The sequence below is a fragment of the Mus caroli genome, unplaced genomic scaffold (genome assembly GCF_978045245.1).
Source record: "Mus caroli unplaced genomic scaffold, Mus_caroli_1 scaffold_3, whole genome shotgun sequence".
Taxonomy (NCBI): domain Eukaryota; kingdom Metazoa; phylum Chordata; class Mammalia; order Rodentia; family Muridae; genus Mus; species Mus caroli.
The window spans coordinates 103,816,716-103,837,253 of NW_028227258.1; the positions used below are offsets into that span (position 1 = coordinate 103,816,716).

General features: G+C 39.7%; 2 protein-coding genes across 2 annotated transcripts in view; one reads left to right on the forward strand and one right to left on the reverse strand.

Moving 5' to 3' along the window:
- Positions 1 to 17,635, reverse strand: part of Eif2a (eukaryotic translation initiation factor 2A) — a 34,946-nt gene extending 17,311 nt beyond the window's left edge. Inside the window, exons 1-5 of the mRNA XM_021157233.3 lie at positions 17,515 to 17,635; positions 11,668 to 11,737; positions 5,122 to 5,196; positions 3,278 to 3,396; positions 1,850 to 1,949 (exon numbers count right to left, since the gene is read on the reverse strand). Of these exons, the coding sequence (XP_021012892.1) occupies positions 1,850 to 1,949; positions 3,278 to 3,396; positions 5,122 to 5,196; positions 11,668 to 11,737; positions 17,515 to 17,542 (392 nt within the window). The 5' untranslated portion in view covers positions 17,543 to 17,635. The remainder of the gene's footprint in view (positions 1 to 1,849; positions 1,950 to 3,277; positions 3,397 to 5,121; positions 5,197 to 11,667; positions 11,738 to 17,514) is intronic.
- Positions 17,636 to 17,753: 118 nt separating this feature from the next.
- On the forward strand, positions 17,754 to 19,991 carry Serp1 (stress associated endoplasmic reticulum protein 1). Its single transcript, XM_021157235.2, has 3 exons — positions 17,754 to 18,191; positions 18,443 to 18,518; positions 19,708 to 19,991. The coding sequence occupies exons 1-3, from the start codon at positions 18,108 to 18,110 to the stop codon at positions 19,746 to 19,748; spliced, it is 201 nt and encodes a 66-aa protein (XP_021012894.1). The 5' UTR covers positions 17,754 to 18,107; the 3' UTR covers positions 19,749 to 19,991.
- The last annotated feature ends 547 nt before the right edge of the window (positions 19,992 to 20,538 follow it).

Consider the following 20,538-nt stretch of genomic DNA (forward strand, 5'->3'; position numbering starts at 1 on the left):
TAAATCAGATAAGGGACTAATATCCAATATATATAAAGAACTCAAGAAGGTGGACTCCAGAAAGTCAAATAACCCCATTAAAAAATGGGGCTCAGAACTGAACAAAGAATTCTCGCCTGAGGAATACCTAATGGCAGAGAAACACCTGAAAAAATGTTCAACATCCTTAATCATCAGGGAAATGCAAATCAAAACAACCCTGAGATTCCACCTCACACCAGTCAGAATGGCTAAGATCAAAAATTCAGGTGACAGCAGTTGCTGGCGAGGATGTGGAGAAAGAGGAACACTCCTCCATTGTTGGTGGGATTGCAAGCTTGTACAACCACTCTGGAAATCAGTCTGGCGGTTCCTCAGAAAATTGGACATAGTACTACCGGAGGATCCAGCAATACCTCTCCTGGGCATATATCCAGAAGATGTCCCAATCGGTAAAAAGGACACATGTTCCACTATGTTCATAGCAGCCCTATTTATAATAGCCAGAAGCTGGAAAGAACCCAGATGTCCCTCAACAGAGGAATGGATACAGAAATTATGGTACATTTACACAATGGAGTACTACTCAGCTATTAAAAATAATGAATTTATGAAATTCCTAGCCAAATGGATGGACCTGGAGGGCATCATCTTGAGTGAAGTAACACAATCACAAAAGAACTCACACAATATGTATTCACTGATAAGTGAATATTAGCCCAAAACTTAGGATACCCAAGATTTAAGATACAATTTGCTAAACGCATGAAACTCAAGAAGAATGAAGACCAAAGTGTGGACACTGTGCACCTTCTCAGAATTGGGAACAAAACACCCAGGGAAGGAGTTACAGAGACAAAGTTCGTAGCGGTGATGAAAGGATGGACCATTTAGAGACTGCCGTACCCAGGGATCCATCCCATAATCAACTTCTAAACGCTGACACCATTGCATACACTAGCAAGATTTTGCGGAAAGGACCCAAATATAGCTGTCTCTTGTGAGACGATTCTGGGGCCTAGCAAACACAGGAGTGGATGTTCACAGTCAGCTATTGGATGTATCACAGGGCTCCCAATGGAGAAGCTAGAGTAAGTACCCAAGGAGCTAAAGGGATCTGCAACCCTATTGTTGGAACAACATGATGTACTAACTAGAACCCCGGAGCTCTTGTCTCTAGCTGCATATGTATCGAAAGATGGCCTAGTCAGCCATCAATGGAAAGAGAGGCCCATTGGACTTGCAAACTTTATATGCCCCAATATAGGGGAATGCCAGGGCCAAAAGAATGGGAATGGGTGGATAGGGAAGTGGGGGGGCGCTATGGGGGACTTTTGGGATAGCATTGGAAACGTAATTGAGGAAAATATGTAATAAAAATATTTAAAAAAAAAAAAAACCCTTCTACTTACTTTAATAATCTTTGCCTGGTATTATTTTATGCTTTTCATTTAGCTTATGAAAATAAAAAAATATTTTCACAAAAAAAAAAAAAATTGTTGTATCTTAAAAAAAATACTATTCCTTCCTTTTTAAAGACTAAAAGGGATAACATTTTAACTATAATATATTCTTATATACTTAAAAACCCTTAAAGTTCTCTATTTTGGTCTAACTTATTTCCCAAATCAATACCAGAGAAACAAATATATATGATGACATCAGCAACACCCATCACTTTATAGGCTGTAGAGAGCTCAGAGGTTAAGAGCACTTGTTCTTGCAGAAAACCAGGATTGCAGAGGAGCTGAAGTCTTTTGTTGACCTCCAAGGTTAGTAGGCATACAAACACTGTAAATACATACATGCAGGCAAAACATTCATAAAATCTAAAATGTCTTTAAAATTGCACTTTAAAGCATTTATTTACCAATTTTGCATTTTTTTCTGGATGAACGATTTCAAACACGCTCCAGTTTTCATGTCATAAAGTTGTAGGTTAGGTGTCCCAGCAGTGCCATCTTTAGAAGCTGCAACAAAAATATTTTATAGTGATTGTCTTCTAAAATTTGTTAAGATTTGACTCTTACAAAAGTCTTGAATAGGATTAATAATATTAAATAAAAAAATTGCCTTCAATCAACTTTCTTTCCTGTCTTTGTAAAGGAGTTAGTCACTCATTGCTAAAAACATGTTTGAATGAAAGCCCCACATCTCTAAAATGATAAGTTATGATGTTTTAAGACTTGAGAGATTTATTAATTCTGACATATATTACTGTCACAGGGATCAAGTCATGAAGGTTTGTACCTATAGATCATAAAAATAAAGTTATTTATGATTCTCCACGTTTTTTTTTTTTTGGTTTTTCGAGACAGGGTTTCTCTGTATAGCCCTGGCTGTCCTGGAACTCACTTTGTAGACCAGGCTGGCCTCGAACTCAGAAATCCACCTGCCTCTGCCTCCCAAGTGCTGGGATTAAAGGCGTGCGCCGCCACCACCACTCGGCAAACACAAGTCTTTTTAATGAATGATCTTTTGAAAAAAAATGTTGTTTATTTAAGAGGTCTCACTATTTTGCTCTGGCTGTCTTGGTCCTATGTAGACCTGGCTGGCCTTTTTACTTAAGAGATCCACCTGCCTCATTAGTCATGTTTATATTCTGTATATCCATACTATGTCCATATGTTTCTACCTACAGTGCTTTCAAGTATCCTTTATTTTGCATAATGGAGTAGAAACATAGATATGGCAATGGCAGCAATTAGGATAACAAAAGCTGTAAGGAGCTTTCTTAAAGTAAGAAGGTTAACGTCCTTAATTACTTAATGTAAGCAAAGGCTGCACACTTATTAAGATTGGCAATGAGAATGATTGATTGTATATTCAGGAAAGTATGAACAAAATTTTGTGCTGATTTTTCTGTGATATCTCAAGCAGTAAAAGTTATAGTCACAGTAAAGTAAGTACTTACTTAGTTAAAATGAAAAAGTGGGGGTGGCGGATGTAGCTCAGTTGGTAGAGTGTTTGCCTAGCATGCATGAAGCCCTGGGTTTAGACTGCAGCACCACGTGGATGGGGCATGGTGGTATACACCTGAGATCCCAGCAGAGATGCAGAGAGGAAGATCAGAAGTTCAAGGCCATCCATGATGGCTTAAGGGACGTGGCTCACTTGCAGTCTAAGTCATACACTAAGATCATATTCCCTGCAGATGGCTGGGTGTGTGTATGTGTGTATGTGTGGGAGGTTTCTGCTTGACCTTAAATTACCATTTTCCAAAGTTATAAACCTAGTTTTTCTCCCTCCAAATATAATTGCTCCTGCTAGAATGTTTTTATGAAGGGAAAATACTTACTAGTGTAAGGCTGCCACGTTGCCAGGACAGTGTTATTTGGTGAGAATTCCAGGCAAACTGCTTTTGGGAGGTCGAAGGAGTGCAGTAGTCCCTTGTTAGCGACACTGATTATATTTACTCTGGTTTCAAAAGAAAATACTTCAGCAAAATTACCATTTCATAACAGCCAGCTCTAACCAAAACATTTCAAATACAGAACACTCCCAATTGTTCACTTTTCATAACCACTTTTCAGGAAGTTTCAAGAAATACCAAGGCAATACTTTAACTTTAAAGAAAATGTAAAATTTACCCCAAAAGTATTGAGAAATAGTACAGAATTAGCAGAAAGATCCACAAGTGATAGGACTTCCAATGGAGCCAGCACATGGCTAGGCTGCAGGAAAGCTAAGGGTCATCAAATCAAAGGGAGAAAGAATGAAGAATGGAGAAGCCCGCTTTCTAAATGTGAACGCATGGTTGTATTCGTTGGGGGAGTCTGTAAGCAAGTCTATTAAAATCTCAAAAGCGGTCTAACATATAGGCCTGTTAAGAATTATGGTGGTGTAATAATGACAAAATGGCAGGAGTCACAGAATAAAAGTAGTTCCCCATTGCTCCAAATTGTCTGCTTCCTAGATAACCCAGGCACAGGCCAAAACACTTCCTGCAAATCTACGTGAATCTTCACAAGCATCATTATGTTGATTTTATAAACAAATTCACTTAGACTTAAAACCAGGTCTGATGGCTCTTCTGGCCTCCAAGGGAGTACACACATGGGACACAGATGCATGTGGGGGCAAAACATCCATAACACACATATATATATGTAAATAAAGATATAATTGAAAAGAAACTGAGCTGGGTAAACTGGCACACGCCTTTAATCACAGCACTCAGAGCAGAGGCAGGTGGATCTCTGTGAGTACCAGGCCAGCTTGGTCTACATAGTGAGTCTGAGGATAGCCAGGGCTATGTAGAGAGACTCCGTCTCAGTAACAAAACAAAACAGAACACCCTTAACATTGTGGCTAAGATTATACTGTTTATATATAATGGAAATATTTTATAGTTTGAGTTAATAACTTAAAAAGTGAATCAACTAATTTAACAGTCTTTAATGGTTAATCACATTTGATCTGACTTTTAGAAGATTTTATAATATATTACCACTATAAAAAACTGTTCAATTCATATTTCCAGGCTAATGCATATAGTTTTTTCTCCTTTGAAAAGTCTAACAGTATAACCATAATGTAGTTGAAAACAAAAGAAAAATAAGGAACAAATGGTTGAACATTTTTTTGTTATGTGAAATATTGTAGTGACTTTGTGAAAAATTCAAAAGAACTGGTTTTAAGAAAAATATGACTATTTAAATATTTTCTTATAAGATCAATTTTGTAATCTGATACCTTATATAGTATAAATTATACTAATCATTCTTTTGAATAATTTCTATGCTTCTATATACAAGAAAACTAATACTAAAACTTTAGTTACTGATTTAACAGCAAAAATACAAAATATCTGAGTCCAAAGTTAACAAGTGAAAAAATAATTATTTTCTAAATGGTAGTAGTAAATTTAAGAATCCTAACCAGTAATTTAGAACACTATTTTAAATAACTTTTGCTTTCCTCAGTAATAATTTTTCTCACAGTAATTTTTAATTCTAAGTCACTATATAATTCAATTTATGGCATATATAAAAAAAATCTCGAAGATGTTCAAAGTACTCTCACTACATGTGACAATAAAAGACAGGCTTTACCATGATAACAGAATACATGTATCTCTAATCATGCCAGCTATGGTTATATTCATGCTGCACAGAAAATTTTCGACAAATGGACACTAACTTTTCTCCATTGCTCCAGGCAAACAATGTCCCATCCTTACTAAAAGTGTACACTTTGCAATTTCTTCCAGATTCTCTGAAAAAAGAAAAATTAAAAAGTATTAGTAATATTTCTTAAAAATCTGATTAAAATGTCTACAATCAATTAATTCAATGAATGCACAAATTTTAGAAAATATTCCAAAATGTTTTTGTCTATTTAAATATTTTACCTTTTAAAAATTAATGTCAGCAACCATTGTAAAGCATGCAAGAAACTGGTTTCATGCAAGCAGAACAGCCTGCAGGACTGTGTCCTGAAGTACTGGGTGCGGTGCTTCTGCAATCCCAGCACGCGGGAGGCAGAGGCAGGCAGATCTGAGTTCGAGGCCAGCCTGGTCTACAGAGTGAGTTCCAGGACAGCCAGGCTACACAGAGAAACCCTGTCTTGAAAATTAAAAAAAAAAAAAAAAATTAAAGCCCCTATAGACTCATGGATTTGAACATTTAGTCATCAGAGAGTGTCCCTACTTGAGAAGGACTAGGGGGTGTAGCTTTATTAGAGGAATTGTGTCACTGGAGTTGGGTTTTGAGGTTTCAAAAGCCCAAGAAAGGTCCAGTGTCCCTCGCTTCCTGTTGCCCGTGGATCCAGATGTAAATGGTCAGCTCCTTCCCCAGCACCAAGTCTGCCTGCATGCCACCATGCTAAACATGGACTAAACCTATGAAACTGTAAGCAAGCCCTCATTAAATGCTGTCTTTTATGAGCGTTGTAGTGGTCATGGTGCCTCTTCATAGCAACAGAACACTAAGTCTCCAAAGAAGCCAAACAATAAAACTGAATGCATAATGAAACAGTGGTGGAAAGAATGCCAACAAAGACTAAAAGGCCCCTGCATCTGAAAGACTGCACTCTCCCATCAATTTCTCTATGTGGAGACTTAATATATACAAACAATACACAGGCCTCAGGAAGTCAGTGGCTTCTGTATGTCATCTGTGAAATATGACCCGTGTCAACATTCTAGCAAGGAATGAAAACACTAAGTACTGTAACTCTACTGGAAAGTGGATGTAGCCACTGGGAATCCATCCATGACAAGGAAGACCTAGCCCGACATAAATGTGTGTGAGTAAACATGAGTCTACTGGTGTGGTGACATTAAATAAGAACTTTGTGGCAGATTTCAACTGCTAAGTAACAGTAAATACACCAAGAACTGACCAACACAGCCTTTTAAAACACGACATCATTGATTTACCTTAAGATATTTTTTGCTTCTGTTTTCACAAAATGGTAGCTTATACTCACTTTACAGACAATGAAACTTACAAAATATTTTTCCCACAAAAATAACTATGAAAAATGTCTCTTGTCCTATCACAGTACAACGTATTCTCCAACCTTAAGAGAGAAAATTTCTATTATCTTTATTGATGCCAACCTACTCTTATCTATCATCCTCATTTTTGACTCCATAATTTACCCTCATTGTTATAAACATATTTGTTTATTGAGACAAAGTTTTTCTGTGTAACAGTCCTAGCTGTCCTCAAACTCACAAGAGATCCTCTTGCCTTTGCCTCCCAACCAAGTGCTGAGGTTAAAAACTAATTCTTTTTCTGTTGTTGTTGAGATTTTATTTTTACTTTTCTTGAGGCCTGCCTCCCTAGCATAGCTGTAGCCATGCTATTTCATACTGTTGGTGTAATATGCTTGCCAGTCATTGATGCAAAAACTATCTTGATTGAGAGCAAAGTCATGCTGACCATATACTCTGTTATGTTCTGTATATTATGAGGTCTTTTAATTTAAGAAGTTCTGTGGGCCGGGCGTGGTGGCGCACGCCTTTAATCCCAGCACTTGGGAGGCAGAGGCAGGCGGATTTCTGAGTTCGAGGCCAGCCTGGGCTACAGAGTGAGTTCCAGGACAGCCACGACTACACAGAGAAACCCTGTCTCGAAAAACCAAAAAAAAAAAAAAAAAAAAAAAAAAGAAGTTCTGTAACCAGGCTGGAGAGATAGCTCAGTGGTTAAGAGCACTGACTGCTCTTCTGAAGGTTCTGAGTTCAAATCCCAGCAACCACATGGTGGCTCACAAACATCCGTAATGAGATCTGATGCCCTCAGTAGTGTAGTGTCTGAAGACAGCTACAGCGTAGTTACATATAATAAATAAATCTTAAAAAAAAAAAAAAAAAGAAGTTCCACAACCTTAAGCTTCACTTAGGACCTATCAATGTAATTGACCAATCAAAAGGCCAATATAAACTGTTATATCTAAAATGGTTTGAGTCAGGGCTGACCACCAGGCAGGCACTTCCAGCACCTGCAATGTGTTTTTTGTGGTTTTAGCCTTTATAAGTTGGCCCTCCGAAATGTCCAGCACACGGCTTGAAGCAGAGTCTGAAGCTGTTGCCCTGGTGGATAAATCGTTGAGTGTGTGTTCAAACCATCCCTGTTGAGCTCCAACAACTTTATGTTTAAAAGTGTTTTGCATGAAATCTATGCAATACACGTACACAGTGCCTGGGGAAGCCAGAAGAGGTCATCAGATCTCTTAGGACTAGAGTCTCAGTAGGTCGTAAGCTGCTGTATGAATGCTATGAACTGAACCATGGTCCTCTGGGAGAGCAGCCAGTTGTCTTAACTACTGTGCCATCTCTTCCTCTCTCACTCCTATTTTTAATCCTGGCAAATGAGAAAATTTTGCTATTTCCATACAAATATATAGTTTAACAACAGATAATTATAAATTATACAGATATAATTTGCTTATTTTTGAGACAGGGTCTCACTATGTAACCCTGGCTGTCCTGGAACTCACTATGTAGACCAGGTTGGCTTTTAACTCACAAAGATCTCCCTGCTTCTGCCTCTTGAGTGCTTGGATTAAAGGTGTGGGACTACCTAGTCAATACAATTTTTAAATAAAAACAAACAAAAACTTTATGTAAATACAAAATATAGGCATTCATCGCCAACCTCAAATGTTAAAATCAACAAAACATCAGAGGCTAGAAAAGTGGCTCAGCAGTTAAGAGCACTGGCTGTTCTTCCAGGTTCGATTCTCACTACTACTCAGCTAAAGAGACCAGGCTACCTCACCTTCTAATATCACCACTTGTTCTCAGACTCTAGAAGGGTGAAGGTCACACTTGAGCATGTTGTTTCTATAGTTGCTACTCAAAGTGTGGGAAGGCAGTGGCTTTGAACACTAAAACATGCCATCTAGTTACAGATGTCTTAGGATTCCAACAACTATAGGCTAGGTAAGTACTTCACTGAACTAAATCCCCACCTTGTTCAGACAGCTGGTACTAGTCTAAACACAAAATTTCTTTCTGATTACAAAATTTTATTTCTGCAGTTACTAACAAATCCTAAAAGAACCTGTATTCATCAACTATATGGCTACTATAAAATGTGGGGTTTTTAAGCCAAGTATGGTGGTGTGCACCTTTAGTGCCAGCACTCAGAAGGCAGAGGCAGACAGATCTCTGAGTTTGAGGAAAGCCTGGTCTACAAAGCAGGTTCTAGGACACTGAGGGCTTAAAAAAGAAATCCTGTCAGAGGGATGAGAGGGTGTACAAAGAAAAAAGAAAAAAAAGTATAAGGTTTTTGTATTATAGAATCATAAGGCATAAAGGTGGAGACATTTTTATGCAGTATTTATTTATTTATTTATTTAGTTAGTTTTTTCAAGACAGGGTTTCTCTGTGTAGCCCTGGCTGTCCTGGAACTCACTCTGTAGACCAGGCTGACTTCGAACTCAGAAATCTGCCTGTCCCTGCCTCCCAAGTGCTGGGATTAAAGGCGTGCACCACTGCTTCCCGGCTTTTGAAGTATTTATATTTAATATTGTTATTCTCTAGTATAATTTTTTTAAAAGATTTATTTATTTAAACAAGTACACTGTAGCTGTCTTCAGTCACACCAGAAGAGGGCATCGGATTCCATTACAGATGATTGTGAGCCACCATCTGGTTGCTGAGATTTGAACTCAGGACCTCTGGAAGCACAGTCAGTGCTCTTAACCACTGAGCCATCTCTCCAGCCCCTCCAGTATAATTCTTTTTTTTTTTTAATTTTTAATATTTTTTATTACATATTTTCCTCAATTACATTTCCAATGCTATCCCAAAAGTCCTCCATAGCGCCCCCCACTTCCCTACCCACCCATTCCCATTCTTTTGGCCCTGGCATTCCCCTATATTGGGGCATATAAAGTTTGCAAGTCCAATGGGCCTCTCTTTCCAGTGATGGCTGACTAGGCCATCTTTCGATACATATGCAGCTAGAGACAAGAGCTCCGGGGTACTGGTTAGTTCATCATGTTGTTCCAACTATAGGGTTGCAGATCCCTTTAGCTCCTTGGGTACTTTCTCTAGCTTCTCCATTGGGAGCCCTGTGATATCCAGTATAATTCTTAATGTTCAAATTGTTCTTTTTTAGGTTGGCATTAAACTCTTTCTAGTTGACTGCTGTGACTCTTTCACAAGGTCCATAATTCTTTCCGCCTTTTAACTGGACAAAACTAGGAATTAAATGTTTTACTTAAGATTTCTTTGTTTGTTTATAGTGTGTGTTGTATGTGCAAGTGTGTTCATTCAAGCGATGTGTGAATTGTTGCCACTGAAGGCCAGAGGAGGGTGTTGGATCTCCTGGAGTCACATTTATAGGAGGTTGGAACCACTTTTTGTGGGTGCTAGGAAGTGAACTTGGGTCCTCTGAAAGAGTGAGTGGCCTAACTACCTCTCTAGTCCCACAAATAATTTTGTAAGAAGCACTAATGAGCTCATATGCAAGGTTTTTTTACTCATGCTAAAAATAATTTAGATCCTAATAAAAGTAATACAATTATTCTAATTGTTCATTTTGACTGTCAACTTGACTGGCTTGAAGCAAAACACACTTGGGGTTGTGTATATGAGATCATGTCATAAGAGCTCTCATTTAATGAATGGCTTAATCCACTGATAGGGTCAAAATGTGAATGGAAGGTGGCCAAACTGTGGAAGATGAGCTCCTGTTGAGGGCAGTCACTCCTGGACATGTTCCTGGGGTTACAGCTTGCCCTGGTCCTTTCCCGTAGCTGCTCTGTTCTGCTTCCTGGCTTCTAGAACATGAAGAACCCCTTCTGCGACCTGTCACTATTATTTTCTGCACAAGCCTAAGGGACCAGTCAACCACTAATTGGAACCCAAATAAACTCCATTCCTTTGTTTACTTAGATATTTTGGTAATAGTAACATAATGGTTATTGCTCTTTATTTCAACAGCCTCAAGCAAAAATAACTTTAGTGAACAATAACACTGCTGAATATATTACATATTCAACAATTTTGTAGATCTTTGTAAGATTTCAAAAACCCAACATAAGCTAAATTTACTCTTTCATTTAGCCATTTTAATTATTCTATTCTTATCCAATTTTATTATTTAAAAAATTATATGGGCCAACATCAAAACTGTATGTCTACCAAAGTTCATTCACAGATGTCTTGAGTTGTATATTTTGTCACCTATTATCAGTTATCATTTTTATTCAGTTTTGCTTTCATTTTCCTTGGTTTCTTTCTGGAAAAAACATACATGTATTCAGATACACAGCATGCATATATATTTTACTCTCCTTCCTTTTTATGCCACTATCATCTTCTGGCAGCATAGTAATTACTAATAGTGACTTTAATTATCATATTTGCAAATTTTTCTCATTCTAGAAGAGGAAACTTTTCCAAACTCAATTACATTACGCCATTAATTAGTCCTTTCTTCCCTGCTTCTCCGTTTTTTAGATGAGATGATCTGTTGTATGTGTGCATGTGCATATGCAGCACATGCCTGTGGAAGCCAGAAGAGGGTTTCACCCACAGGAGCTAGAATTATAGGCAGCTGTGAGCCACTTGATGTAGGTGCTGGGAACCTAACTTGGAGCCGCTGGAAGAGCAGTGTATGGCCTTTAACTACTGAGCCGTCTCTCCAAACCATAAGTCATTGATTTTGAAATACAAAGATTATTTTTCTTGACGAAGAAATACATATTCTTTCCATCTTGTTAAGAAAACATCCTACTGGAGAGATGGTTCAGCGGTTAAGAGCACTGATTGCTCTTTCAGAGGTCCTGAGTTCAATTCCAGCCTTCATATGGTGGCTCACAACCATCTGTAATGGGATCCAACGCCCCCTTCGGGTGTGTCCAATGACAGCTATAGTGTACTCATATACCTAAAATAAATAAATAAATCATTAAAAAAAAATCCCAAGAAACTAGTTCATCTATAATTTTTCTTTCTTGGTTAATGGGCTGGGAACAAGGCTTCACAATTAATAGCATTCACTGCTCTTCCAGAAAACCCAGCTTCAGTTTTAGCATCCACTCACCAGTTCTTACCAGTTCTGCCTGTAACTGCAATTCTAGAGAATACAACAACCTCCTCTGGTGTTGGTTAGACACATACATGAGTAAAACACCCATACACACACAATAAAAACTGAAATATTTTAAGAAACACACCATTAACAAAAATCTTTTGGTGTGCATTGTATTTGACACAAGCTATACCTTGGAAGCACTGCGCTTTCTGTGAAGTGTGGTGGTCCATTCACCATGTACAGTCCTTCTGATCCTCTGACTAAAGAAACAAAGAAAAACAGGTTGGTTACTCTGCTAAGAAATACCTAGCTTTATTACTGAAAAAGCTTTATTACTCAAAAGCCAAAGGCTATCAAAGTATAGAGAACTCATGAAACATTTTCTTATACTACAGAATGTTAACATTTCAAGTCTACTTTGCCTTCCCACATAAAAATCACTATAACTGGATAGAAATAAATATGCGACTTAAAAACAATATCACCGTCAAAATAAAAGTACCTGCATCACGGCTAGAAACTTAGCTGAATACAGTTAAGCTTAGAGAACAGTTACAAGTTCAAACAATCCCAGGGAAAGATAAAAAAGAGCATCACAAGATAGAAAGAAAGTTATGTGGGTTGGAGAAGCTGGAAAAGAAACCGGGCTTCAGACCTAGAAGACTATGGAGGTGGAAGTAAGATAATGTTGGTCTTGAGTATCTTAAGAATAAAACCTCAAGAGTCCCTGCTGACTTCTAAAACCAGATTTGCATTTTGAAAAGATCAATCTGGTTTAATGGGGACAATGAACTGGATGTGGGGAAAGTCTGCACCGCCCTCACAGAAAAGCGTACACATTCAGTTCAGAGTGAAGCCACAGGGATGAAAAGCAGAAATGAGGATGTAAGATGTACAAAAATGTAACAGGACTTAGTGAAGAATTGCTACTTTAAGCCAAGAGAAGAAACTGTAACCAATGTCCATGGCTCCCACTACATTTGCATTTCTGCTAGGTAAAGGATTCCCTCCTCTTAGCTACTAGGAAAGCAATAACATGAATAGCTGGGGTAGGGCTTGGCTCCAATCCTAATTCTTTATCTTTCCAAGAACTTAAGAGACAACTATTAGAAAAACACACACCAGCCAGGCAGTGGTAGCGCATGCCTTTAATCCCAGCACTTGGGAGGCAGAGGCAGGCAGATATCTGAGTTTGAGGCCAGCCTGGTCTACAAGACAGCCAGGGCTACACAGAGAAACCCTGTCTCGAAAAAAAACAAACAAAACAAACAAACAAACAAAAAGAAGGAAAGAAAGAAAGAAAAACATATACCCTGACTAAGAATTAACCAGCTCAATTTCAGGGATCAGGCAGGCCCAAAAAATATCAAGTTAGAATGAAAATCTACATCTTTACGGAGTTGCCAGTTTAACAACAGAAAACAAGTAAGCAAGCACATAAAGACTCTAAGTTTGTCAGACAATAGAATGGAGCCTAGCAAGCTGCTCTGTACATTTCACGACAGAGACTCTGTACACAATGGCTTACAGACTATTTGATGTGTGCCTTCACTATATGCTAAGTGTTAGGGATTAAAAAGACTTACTACTGTCTTCAGGATGATTTCTAGTTGGGTGTGGTAGCACTCACCTATCATTCCAATACTGAGGTGACTGATGCAGGGACACAGAGTTTGAGGCCAGTTTGATCTACTGCTATAATTTAAATCAAATGCTGAAAATATTTAAAAAGCTATAATGATACTTGTAAAATGTTCTGTGACAAAATATGTCCTAGATTTTAAAACTGAAGTTTTGTAATTTTTTTTTTTTTTTTGAGACAAGGCCTCATGATGTAGGTAGCCCCAGCAGGACTAGAACTCTCTATGTAGTCCACACTGTCCTGGAACTCAGAGATCTCCCTCCTAAGAGCTACCAGGCTCAGGGTAAACAATGTAGATACATTATAAACTCGTTGTTATCGTTTTACCCTTTCCCTTTGTGTGTATATAATCAACCTTATATACCTTAAGGGATGTATACCTACCATGGAGTTACCTCTACAGCCCTCAAGTTTTATTACTTTTTACAGCATTAAAATTCGGCTACCACACAGGTAAAACAGTAGTAGCGTTTCTCAGCACCAATCAATCCAACTGCTGCAATGTATATAAGATACATTACAATTTAGAATAGGCCGCATTGTCTTAATGCTAGAACTAATTAAAAAAAAAAATCAAAATCTCATTAGGAGCTTTTGCTGGCCTGGAAATTTCTTAAGTAGACCAGATTGACCTTGAACTCACAGAAATCTGATTACCTCTGCCCTCAAGTGCTGGTATTAGAGGCTATCATACATGTTACATGTTTAACAAATACTAGAGGGATAAGCCACAAATAAAATTTTCAAATGAGGGAGTTTATTGAGATCATACCTTAGTTATACATTGTACTGGCTAGTTTTGTGTGAACTTGACACTGCTGGAGTTATCACAGAGAAAGGAGCTTCAGTTGAGGAAATGCCTCCATGAGATCCAGCTGTAAGGCATTTTCTCAATTAGTGATCAAGGGGGAAAGGCCCCTTGTGGGTGGGACCATCTTTGGGCTGGCAGTCTTAGGTTCTATAAGAGAGCAGGCTGAGCAAGCCAGGGGAAGCAAGCCAGTAAAGAACATCCCTCCATGGCCTCTGCATCAGCTCCTGCTTCTTGACCTGCTTGAGTTCCAGTCCTGACTTCCTTGGTGATGAACAGCAGTATGGAAGTGTAAGCCGAATAAACCCTTTCTTCCCCAACTGCTTCTTGGTCATGATGGTTGTGCAGAAATAGAAACCCTGACTAAGACATACATTATGTAGAAATTTAGCCAGTGTTAAGGCCATGCCTAACAAAGGTAGAGCAGAATCTAACACACTAAGACCTTTCTCAGAATTTATATACCAATCTAGAATAGAATGGCAAAATGTCAGGACAGTCCTAATAAGACCGCCGCTACGTAACTATAAAACGTGAATGTGATCAAACTGTTACTCTCACTGCTAACCCAAATCCATGGTCGTCCACTGACGGACAAAGAACAGGGAAGCTTGTCCTTACCTCACCTCACCTACCTGTATTCTAGCAGCTTTCCCCAGCTCTAGTGACACTTTTAATTGGCAGCACAGATCCTCTGTCTTGTTCATTTCTGCCAACATTATGGGAACTCAGAATGTTCTAGACACCAAAAGGGGTTTCTTACAATTTGTATTTAAGATCTATATTTCATACTAGGGCAGAAAGTAAACTCCAAAATAACACTGGTAAGAAAAAACAGCAACAAGAGGAAAAATAAGACCCATATCAACCACACTCTCTAAAGGAAAGAGCCTGAGATTTCTGTTGGGAATGCTGGCCAAACAAAGAAAAGCTCTTTTCTTTAGAGTCACTAAGCTGGTTGAATATCTGCCTGAGGATAAATCTGTCTCCTTTAATAAAAGAAAAGCAAGAACCAGGAAATACAGAAATAGATTTGGGGGCGGGAGGGGAGGGAGTGTCATGTAAGTACTTAAATTTATCAGCACTAAAGCTTTTTAAAACAAGTGTTTAAAAACTCAAGTTTCACGTGTTTTGGTCTTTTCTCATTTCCGACTTAGAGTCATAACAATAAACAATTATTCACAGGTCTATAGATCTAGTAAGTATACATTAAATAAGATTTAAGGATTTAAGAATTTAACAACTTAAAACAAAGAATGTTTAAAAGAGTAAACAGAATATTTTATTGGTAGAAAATAGACCATGGAATGGAAATACCTGGGTATAATCCTGACCCTGCAAATATGTAATGTAAATTTGGCCAAGTAATCTTTGGGCATCTGAGAATACTATGATACTATGAGAGAGTGTCAGAACAAAGGTGCTAATCTAGAATCCTGTGAGAAAAATTGTTACTTTGTTAATTTGATTATATACAATCTATTCTTCATGAGTTAATTCTCCTATATTTAGTGTCTACTATTGTCTTAGTCAGGGTTTCTATTCCTGCACAAACATCATGACCAAGAAGCAAGTTGGGGAGGAAAGGGTTTATTCGGCTTACACTTCCATGCTGCTGTTCATCACCAAAGGAAGTCAGGACTGGAACTCAAACAGGTCAGGAGCTGATGCAGAGGCCATGGAGGGATGTTCTTTACTGGCTTGCCTCCCTGGCTTGCTCAGCCTACTCTCTTATAGAACCCAAGACTACCAGCCCAGGGATGGTCCCACCCACAAGGGGCTTTTCCCCCTCGATCACCAATTGAGAAAATGCCTTACAGTTGGATCTCATGGAGGCATTTCCTCAACTGAAGCTCCTTTCTCTGTGATAACTCCAGCTGTGTCAACTTGACACAAAAATAGCCAGTACAACTATTTAGTAGGTTCTGCATTAGGCACTGGAAAGGCAAGGATGGATAAGACTTTACCCCAAACATCATAATTTAACAATCTAGCAGGGAAGGAAATAGGTGAACAAATAGAGCATTTCCTTTGTGATACGTGAAAAAAGAGTGAAAAATAGCTCAGAAAGTGACCGTGTCCGTGCAGAAAGTGTGGTAAATTGGAAGTAGCTTGCCAAGTCAACAGAAAGAAGAGGATAATTCTGAAGAAGAACTTAAAGGGCTTTAACAACTCAGTACTGATGGAACACAAAATAAGCCGCGATGCCAATGCAATAAGGTCAGTGTCACTAAGATTATAGTGATCCATATGCTGGGGTAAACAGGATGGACTTCACACTGTCTTAAAAGGCAGAACATTCAATCCCTTTTTAATGTACTAATTCTTAGGTCGAATTAAAATATTCATTTAGTATTAAAACTTTTAAGTAACAAAGTTAGAGAAGCAATTTATTGAATTACATAATTATGCCATTTAAATAGTGTCAGGGGGCTGGAGGATGGCTCAGCATTGAGTACTTGCTTCTCTTAAGAAGAAATAAATAGAGTTCTCAGCACTCACCTAAGGTGAGGCCCAGAACTCTAACTCCAGCTCCAGGGAAGCCCACACCCTCTTCTGGACCTCTTAAGGCCTGCACTCCTGTGTACACCCTCAAATACAGATGCATAAATAAATAAATAAATAAATAATAAATCTAAACAAAGGAAAACAATCTATCTGGCATAGTGTTTAGAAGATTGCAACTAGCACCTTATAACTATCTGGCGAATAAATTATGATAGTCTATCTTAACAGGATAAGCATGGCTCTTAAAATGTATATTCCTAGACTGGCAGAAGTATGAAAGGTTTGCCGTGTCTCAGGAGGACATAACTTCCAATTCTCAAAAATAAGACCTTCGTCCTAATGATGTTATCTTTCTTCTTACATTGTTATCAACGATTTTTTTCTTTCCCACTTCTTTTCTATTTGAATCTTTTGTTTATTCAAACTTACATACCCAAGCCATAACATAGTATAGCACCCTTTCCCAGTGTTGTCCAAGTTTGCTGTTGTTGTTTAAGCACCACAATATGTGTCAGCTTTAAATTCCTAGAGTCTTCTCATGTTCTACTTCTTAAATGCTGTCTCACAGCTGTTTCAACTGAAAACATTAGACGATCATTATCCTGCTCACTGTCGCCACCTTAAGCCACATCTTCAGCATGAAATCTAACCTACGCTAGCAATGTCTTGCTCCCTATCAACTCCCACAAACCTCATAAAAATAAGGAAGCATATAATTTTTAATAATACTTAAGTTCAGATGAATTCGGTGTGGAGAGTCTCGTTTCTTCTATTAAGAAGGGTCCAAGCAACACCCAGCATTGCAGACCACAGGTCACACATCAAACTAATACTTTCTGTTACCTGTCTATTCCTATGGAAGATGAAGAACGATGGATGGATAACTGGGAGGAGGGACTACTGGGGACGGAGACTTCACCTTCCATTGGGATGCTGTTACCAAATAAACCAAAAGACAGTTTGGTCTTCCAGGAGGAAAGGCAAGACGGACTTCCAAGGCTTGCTAAGGAATTCTCCAGCGCGAAGACACAGAAAGAAATCACTGTAAAGGAAGAGTCTCTCGCTCTTTTGGAACTCACCTGTCAACAGCGGTGTGGACGGCGCCATCTTGTCCCGGAAAGAGAAACCCACGCGCTGGGGTGAGAGTTCAAGAAAGGCCGAACCCGGCCTCTACACGTCTCCCCAAGCGCAAAGACTGCGAGTCGGTGTTTCCGGCGCCGCCAGCCTCGGGGCCAATCCACGTCTGGTTCCCGAGCGCGCACGCGCAGCTCTGGCTCCTCGTTTTCCGGAGCGGGGAAGAGCCTGGCTGCGGCGGCGGCCAGCGCTCGCCCTCCCTCTCCGGAGCGGGCGGAGTCCACACTTCCGCGGGGCGGGGTCTGCCCAGTGCTGACGTTGGCAGCCGAACCCGAACTAGTTCGAGGTTGCCGGTTGCACTGTCCGGTGGTTGGACTCTTGCCTCTCCGCCCTGCGGCCCGCTCTCCCCGGCGCGCCGCCCCATCGGCTGCTCAGACCGCCGCGATCGGCGGCTGCCAGTGTTCCAGCGCTCGGCGTCCCGGCCCAGTGGCTGTAGGCGGCGTAGGCACCGCGAGCAGAGCCGAGCCTCCCTCCCGGTGGCCCGGGAGCGGCGAGCGAGCGAGTCCGAGAGGTTCTTGGGGCAGGTGGCGCCGCGAAGATGGTCGCCAAGCAGAGGATCCGTATGGCCAACGAGAAGCACAGCAAGAACATAACTCAGCGCGGCAACGTCGCTAAGACCTCGGTAAGGGAAAGTGGGCACCCCGCTCCATGTCGTGGCCGGGAGCCGAGGCCCGCGCCCCGCACCGGGCCGTGGCCGCGGCGAGTTCTCCCCAGACCCGCCTGACTCCGGACTCCCGCTGCGGTGGAATCTGGGGTGGGAGGAGAGATCTGTGAGTCGTCCGGCCGGCCACCTGGCCTGGGGTGCAGGCCATGGGAGCCCGGGATCCGAGAGTGCTTTCTCTGCATTTGAAACCGGGTTTTTTCTTTTTGCAGAGAAATGCCCCCGAAGAAAAGGCGTCGGTAGGACCCTGGTTATTGGCCCTCTTCATTTTTGTTGTCTGTGGCTCTGGTAAGTGTTTGGGGGCTCTCGCGGTTTGGAATGACGTGGATGAGTGGCGAGTCCTACCTACCCGCGTGGTTCTCAACCCACCTGCTGAGAGAATTGTTTCTAGTGAACTGGATAACTTCTACCACAGAGGGTGGTGCTCCAGAAATTTCTCTTACCTTGATTTATGCTCATTGAAGATTAAAAAAAAAAGAGAGAGAGAGAAATTAGAACTTCCTAATGATCCCTTAGAAGAAATTAAGCACCAAATAACTCTGATTTGCATTGTAACTTTATTATCAATAGTGTTGCAAAAAACTTAGCGAACATCGTGAACATCTGGATACTAGAACAGGACTGAACGATACCAGTATCTAAGGTCTCTATGTCAAAAACTAAGTTTATAAAGTAAGGCTAGTACAAAGAATTGATTTTCTCTAGAGGAGACATACCTGCTGGGATATTTAATGTATGAGACAAGTGTTTTCAGGTAAAATTAGTTATTAAGATAGCCTGCTTTTAAGGTGATAGACTCTTGCCCCTGCGGATGGATGTATTACAGACTGTCCTTCTGCTCTGCGTGCTGCTTTAATAGGCAAGCTGCTGTTATTGAGACAGATGCTTTTATTTGCTGCATTCTACAGTTCCTGAGATTTTCATTTAACATTTCACTTTGCCTTTTTTCTAAACTTAACAACCGGATGCATTCTTGATATATGGCCAAGAGCCAACCAGTTTATGTAACACAAAAAGATTATTGAATTTCAGCTGTGTGAGAATGAAGAAATGTGCATATGTTAGGAAACCAGGCCTTTAAGGATATGTTAGAAATAAACGGAAATAAATCTATGGTAGGAAAAATGTGTTTGTTTTGGTGCTTTCAAGTTATTGCTAAAATAATTTCACATCTGGAAGATCTCTTGTACATCTTATAGGTAAAAGTCAAGGAGCGGCAATTAAATAATTTGAGTTGGATGTGAAGCTCAGCTGCAGAGTATTTCCCCGGGTCCTGCACCACGAGATAATAATCACTTCAAGGCATTAAATTGTTTAATTATGATAAACCTGCTTCACTTTTTTATTAGAGTAAAGTTAGCATTTGTAACTGACTGTACGATCACTCTGGAGTCTGCAGCTGCTGTAAATAGATGACTTTTAGTTGAGAGGCCTGTTTTCTTCAACTTGTTTTAATATTTGCTCTTTCTCTTCACAGCAATTTTCCAGATTATTCAAAGTATCAGGATGGGCATGTGAAGTGACTGACCTTGAGATCTTTCCATTCTCCTGTGAATTTTAACTTGAACTCATTCCTGATGTTCGATGCCCTGGTTAAAAACAATTGAGTAAATCGGCCTGCCTCAGAATGACTTTCATATCAGCCTTCATGTGTCATTCCAAGGTGTCTTCAAGAGTCATTCCAGGTTTGCTAGTCCATGCCACAGTGCCTTGCAAAAGCACCACATGAATAAAGCAATAAAATTTGATTATTAAGTTCCAGTAGTAGACCATACTTATTCAGTACAGAATGAGTTTTATGTGGTTATTAAAACTTATGACTAATTAGATTAAATCTGTGTAGACAGGGTATAGATTTTGTTAACCCTAATGTGTAAATGCAATTAGCTTAACTTAAATTTTGGAATCTTACGGTTTTCTATAGCTAGGCCCTTTTTACTCTTGAATTGGAAAGCACACTCCATTATAGGGACATGTAACTGCCCTATAATAAGGTGCTTTTAAATGGTCACCTACACGGCTTAGTTTTACCACAATCATTGTCACCTAAAACTTTTAAAAAGCTTCTAGGGCATATTGTAAGTAAAGATGCTCACAGCTGCATCTGTTTTTAATGATAACATTTCTGTTACACAGCCTTGAATTTTGCATGAGGAAGTATAGTCACCTAGGGTCCCATTCGAGCCTGGATTGAGCATTTTGTACCTTAATCAAAGTGATTGCAGTTCCACTAAAAGCTATCATGGTGAAATGAAATTAGAGATGGTTTGCTGATGTCATACTGATCAGAATTATCAAAGGGTTTACT